This window comes from Syzygium oleosum, unplaced genomic scaffold, assembly GCF_021117445.2.
Source record: "Syzygium oleosum isolate NSW1041296 unplaced genomic scaffold, Sole_v2.1 Sole_v2.25, whole genome shotgun sequence".
In the NCBI taxonomy this organism is placed as follows: domain Eukaryota; kingdom Viridiplantae; phylum Streptophyta; class Magnoliopsida; order Myrtales; family Myrtaceae; genus Syzygium; species Syzygium oleosum.
This window is the reverse complement of record NW_026607509.1, coordinates 5,227,617-5,232,861: the sequence shown is the minus strand read 5'-3', so window position 1 is coordinate 5,232,861 and position 5,245 is coordinate 5,227,617. Positions and strand designations below refer to the sequence as shown.

The 5,245-nt window shown below is 41.9% G+C and overlaps 1 protein-coding gene across 1 annotated transcript; it reads right to left on the bottom strand.

Moving 5' to 3' along the window:
* Positions 1-618: 618 nt before the first annotated feature.
* On the bottom strand, positions 619-3,693 carry LOC115687622 (putative kinase-like protein TMKL1). The gene is made up of 2 exons (XM_030613260.2): positions 2,504-3,693; positions 619-1,717 (listed from the first exon to the last, which is right to left on the bottom strand). Exons 1-2 carry the CDS (start codon positions 3,003-3,005, stop codon positions 1,125-1,127), a joined length of 1,095 nt encoding a protein of 364 aa, XP_030469120.1. The 5' UTR covers positions 3,006-3,693; the 3' UTR covers positions 619-1,124.
* Between the last annotated feature and the right edge of the window lie 1,552 nt (positions 3,694-5,245).

Genomic DNA, 5,245 nt, shown 5'->3' with positions numbered 1-5,245 from the left:
TGTGTTCCATGTTACACTATTTCATCTGCGTACTACATGCATGTGGGGTCGTTATTACATTGAACTTGGGTTTCTAGTCGGAATATGTACTTCTCTGAGCGCGAGGAAACTCTTAATTCTTGTTCCGATCAGAGTTCGCATGGACCGGTCAGTCATGAGGATCGGTTATGTGGAGTTTACATGAATTTTACATGGATCCCGGCATCTAATGGCTGTAGATTCATCAGTTGATGAACTCGTGTATATGCAGAATGCAAGGTCAAACTTACACCGGTAAGGTTGACAGTATCAAAATGACGAAATAAGAAAGGGCCCCGTGCATCTTGACAATAAGTACTTATAAATCTGACAACGGCTAATGGGCTCCGGTGTTATTGATCTACCTAACCTTACCTTAGCTGTCCGGTCTCGACCCTATTGATTGAGCTATTATATCTTCATTGGATTTAGACAAAATTAAGGCCTGGCATCAATTGTCTCGGACTGTTCAAATGTCCCTTTTATAAAATATAGCAGAACGACCCCTCGCATCGCTATGGATCCAGATAAGACTTTGCTCATTAAGACAAAGGTGACTCGCAACCACCAATGAGAGAGAGAGAGGGAGTCAGTGCAGTATCAGTGAAATGCAAATGGATAGAAACTGAGCATCCTGTATCTGTAATCACAACATTAAAAGAATATCCTACTGAAACTCTTCCGCCGCGAAAGCACGACAGGATTAGCTGAAGAATCACTAATCCCAGAAATCTTGCACAGACTAAATTGTTATAGCTCACAATGAACCTCTGGAAGACCCAACGATAAACATCCAATCACAACATCAGACCGAGGTACAGTGATATTGACAATCTTTGTTCGCCGAATTTTCCTGGACAAAAATAATTCGGGCGTGCCTCAACTCAACTGCCACTTCTCCAATTTCTGCAATGTTCATCACCACTCTCGCGTCATGGTGATACCCATTTAAAAAATGTTGGAATGTCAATGTCTTCAAACTCACCACTGCTACGCCATGCTAGATTCAGGAAAAAGAAATCTCAACACCATCGTATCCAGCTCCAAATCAGATGTCACGTCAACAATTTTGTGATCAGTACTTCTTCTTTCAAACGATTACTTCCTTACGTCCCGATTTCTTCAAGCTTCCTCAGGACTTGCCTCGTATTTGGCCTTAAAGAAGGGGATGGAGAACAACATGCCATAGCCAGTTGAAAAAATTTCAGAATGTGTTCCTCCGTAACTGCACTAATTTCACCACAGCTGTCCATGAGGAGGATGTCTGGATGGTATAGTTCTGAGAGCCTATGATCAAGGACTGCCCTTCTAACATAGTTTGGTAGATATGATTCTTCATCAGGGGATGCTTTATCATTTATCGGGTTTTTCTCTGTGATGAGTTCAAGAAAGATAACCCCAAGACTGTATATATCAGTTTCTTCGCTAACATCTCTCATTTTGATCAGCTCAGGAGCTTTGTATCCCTCTGCTGCTGCAATTTCGAGCATTTGTTGACCAGTTTCTAGATTAAGGAGTATATGCAGGCCATAATCGGAGATGTATGGTTGGTTGTTTCGATCTAAAAGTATGTTCTTGGACTTCAGATTTCCGTGGATCATGGGTCTTTGTAAACCGGTATGAAGATGATCCAGTCCTCTGGCTAAGCCAACAGAAATTCCGTGAATGACTGCCCAATTGTGAGACCCACCATTTGTATCTGCCATATCAACATAATTTGCTTCAACTCAACATAAACGTTCAGGAATCGAAAGCTAACCAACATGGAGACAACAAAATGTAAGCACTCAAATTGTCAAGATTCAACTTTAAGAAAGCTAATACTTCAGATTGTCTCTCTATACTTGGAACACTCCATTAAAATTAAGCGTAAGAAAAGGCAAACAAATTTAATCAACTCTAAAAGTTTATAATTGCGGGAGTGAAAAATGATTACTACATAATCTGAAACAGCTTCTCTTTTGAATGCAAATGCCTCGCTCAGAAGCAAGCAGCAAATTAATCACCCAACTGAATAATTCAATCGGAATTGGATTTTCTCGACAGATGGGACAGGACGTGCAGAACCAATTCCATTGAAGGAAGGCAACAATGTGCCAGACGGCAAAAGCAAAACCTGCAGTGTCGCTACATGACACGCAGAAACAACGCCGGATCAATCATCCAGACAGGCAGACACTGCTAACCTATGCAAGAAAAATCTACAGTGATTGATCAATGAACACTTTCCGGGACCACTTACACATGAAAAGTTTTCATCTTGCCATTATTCAACCGAACCCCATTTTTACCATCTTATTACCTTCTTTGATTAAACACTTGAGATCTCTAGAAGTCTTCAAGAAGAAAAACCCAGCAACCTTTCAGTATGGTCACCCAGAAAGAGAGGAACTTTGCTCTTAACTTTTCCAGGATATTCTCACCGACCAAACAGAGCAAGAAACAGAGGAAAATGAAAAGACAGAGTGAAAATGAAGTCAAGTACCTCGAATGAAATCTGCTAAATTCCCGCGCCTGTAGAAAGGATGAACGAGAAGCTTCTCGCCTCTGGGACCTCCGTAAAACCCCAAGAGGGGCACCAAATTAGGGCCCCTGACCCTCCCCAGACAGCGAACCGCGTCGCCGAATTCATCGCTCCTCGCGGCGCAGACGGGCCTCAGGAACCTCAACAGCTTCACCGAGCTGCTCCTCTGCAACATCGCCCTGTACAGAGTGCCGTAGCTCGACTTCCCGATCACCTCGCCCGGGGCTTCCAGGATGTCGCATATCGTCAGGTCCTCGCCCCCTTGGAACGTGATCAGGTCTTCCGGCGAGCACGGCGGCTCGCGGCCCACGTCTTCGCGTTTGGGATTCTGGGTCTCGACGCCGGCGTCGCTTCTGGGCCTCGACGATGCTCTGTGGAAAATGTAGACGGAGAGCGAGAGGAGGATGAGGAGGGCGGTGGCGGTTAGCGCGAGAATGAGGGTGAGGAAGTGGTTGGATTTCATTTCATGGGTGCAATGCTCGATGGGTATCACTGTGAAGAAGCAAAAGTCAAAGCTTTGAGAGTCGATGATGCTAATGCTAATGGGGTCTTTGCCCGGTATTTGCGGATTGGGAGTTGCGAGGACTGGAAAAAGTTGGTGGATCTGCTGAGAAAACAGGAACTGGAATGGACTTGGAGAGAGAGAGAATCTAGAGGTGGGTGGAGACAAAAAGACTAAGGTGGAAAAGAACTTTGTGTGGGGCTGCAGAACCCAAGATTCTGGAAATTACAGCTGCTTCCATTCTCAGACAAGACATCGCCACCAAAAAGGGACCTCAACCCACCACTGGTCAGAGAAAGAACATCAAGAAACACAGAAATGCATCATTTTGCACAGTGAGAGAAAGAGAGAGAGAGAGCTCTGCTTCTTTTTCTTTGGGTACGACAGCAGATCCCGAGCTGCGGTTCACTGTCTCGCTGTTTCTTCAACTGCGCAGCTGCCTATGCTCTGGCATTGGTCGTAAGCCCTCCTAGAACAAGAATGGAAATGGAATTCCCGGGGTGAAGAAGAGGAAAGCTCAGACCTTTTCTTTACGTAAGCATCTAGCAAACAACTTCATGGCCTGTTCCACCCCAAAACCAGTATGATAATAATTGGTTTCGCCTTCTAGTCTCAAGAATTCTCTCTCACGGGCGCCACCCAGTAATTCTAACTTTTTCAAGAGAAAAACGCCTTAAATAGCTTGATACTCCTCGTTATAAAAAGAATAAAAGAAGGGAAAATACATCCTAAATTCTAAAACTTATCACGAAAATACTAAGTCCTAAATCTAGTCGTGAAAGTGGGGTCGAATCCTAACATTTTCAAAAAGCACAAACAAATTCGAAAACTTATCAAATTGGTTCAATCAAGTCTTTCCGTTGATTATACTTTTTGAAAATTTTAGAATTCAATTACACCTTTGTGACAAGTTTTGAGATTTAATTATACATTTTGAGAATGTTAAGATTTGATTGCACACTCATGATAAGTTTTAAGATTTAATTATATTTATTGAAAATTTTAGAACTCAATTATATTTCATTATTAGTTTTAAGATTTTTAGTGTATTTATCCTAGGAAATAAAGGGAGAGATATCCTAGGAAATAAAGGGAGAGATGACTCTCGGTGATTTTTTCACTCCTCTCAAAGCTTTTGAGGACGAATTTACGTGATGTTCATCAGATGGAGGGGAAAGGAAGTGGGCCACAGCTTTATGACCGCCCACGTGGAGGCCCACAAAGAGGATCGTGCTGGACTGGAAAGAGGCCCGATTACAATCTCCATAATTGCTCCGCGGTGGGCCCAGACGGACGGCTCTTTTATTTGCGCCGCCAAATTTTTCTTGGATTTGCATTGGAAATAATCTCCTCTAGGGTACTACGGTCTAGACTTCACCTACAAATTGAATCTAGAGAAATTTTGCCAAAGAAAGAAATTATACTATGTACCCACATCAACCTTATGGCCGAGCTCTAATATCTGTGTCGGGTGATCTTGAATTTCTATCATTCCAAAAGTTAGCTCAAAGGGTGAGATTTTCCCTTACACTTATGAATTGACCGTCAGCACCTTTCACAACCGATATGGAATAAACCCCAACACGTTGGCCATGCCCAAAAGTCGAAAACAAGTTAAAATCGCTAAATCAACGTTTAGGAAGTGAAGGTTCTAATCTTAGGCTCCGTTTATTTCGCGAAAAATAAATAATTTTAAAAATATTTTCTTAAAAATGATCACTTGTATCTCTTGAAATAATTTGTCAATAAATTTTTTTTTCTATTATCAACAATTATTCGTATGTAAATATTTTTTATGAACGATGAAAATATTTTTCATTTATTCAAAATGTGGTACAAGTGATATTTTTAAAAAAATATTTTTTAAATCATTCATTTTACAAGATAAATTAACTTTACTCCCGAATTCATTACAATGCAAAGTTCGAATCTTCAAGTCCAGTTTAGAAGTAAAAGTGAAAAATGTCGGTGAACCCACGATGTGAAATGGCCGAATGAGGTGATGGTGAAAAGATCACATGCACTACCTTCCAAAAGTGCACGCGCGCGTTTAGAATCGAACAAATACGGCAATGCGTCGATGTGGTCTCCTCCATATAAGCGCCGACCATAAACAAGAGTGCGGATCTGGACCATCAAAAAGTGAAAGCTCTCTCTCTCTCTCTCTCTCTCTCTCTTGTTTTCGGGTCTTCTGTGAATCT

What these genes read in the sequence shown, in the direction of transcription:
- LOC115687622 (XM_030613260.2), bottom strand. Translation starts at nt 3,005, where the DNA reads ATGAAATCCAACCACTTCCTCACCCTCATTCTCGCGCTAACCGCCACC. An exon ending in TTTAGCAGATTTCATTCGAG is followed by an intron (nt 1,718 to 2,503) that starts GTACTTGACTTC and finishes TTGATATGGCAG; the next exon opens with ATACAAATGGTGGGTCTCAC.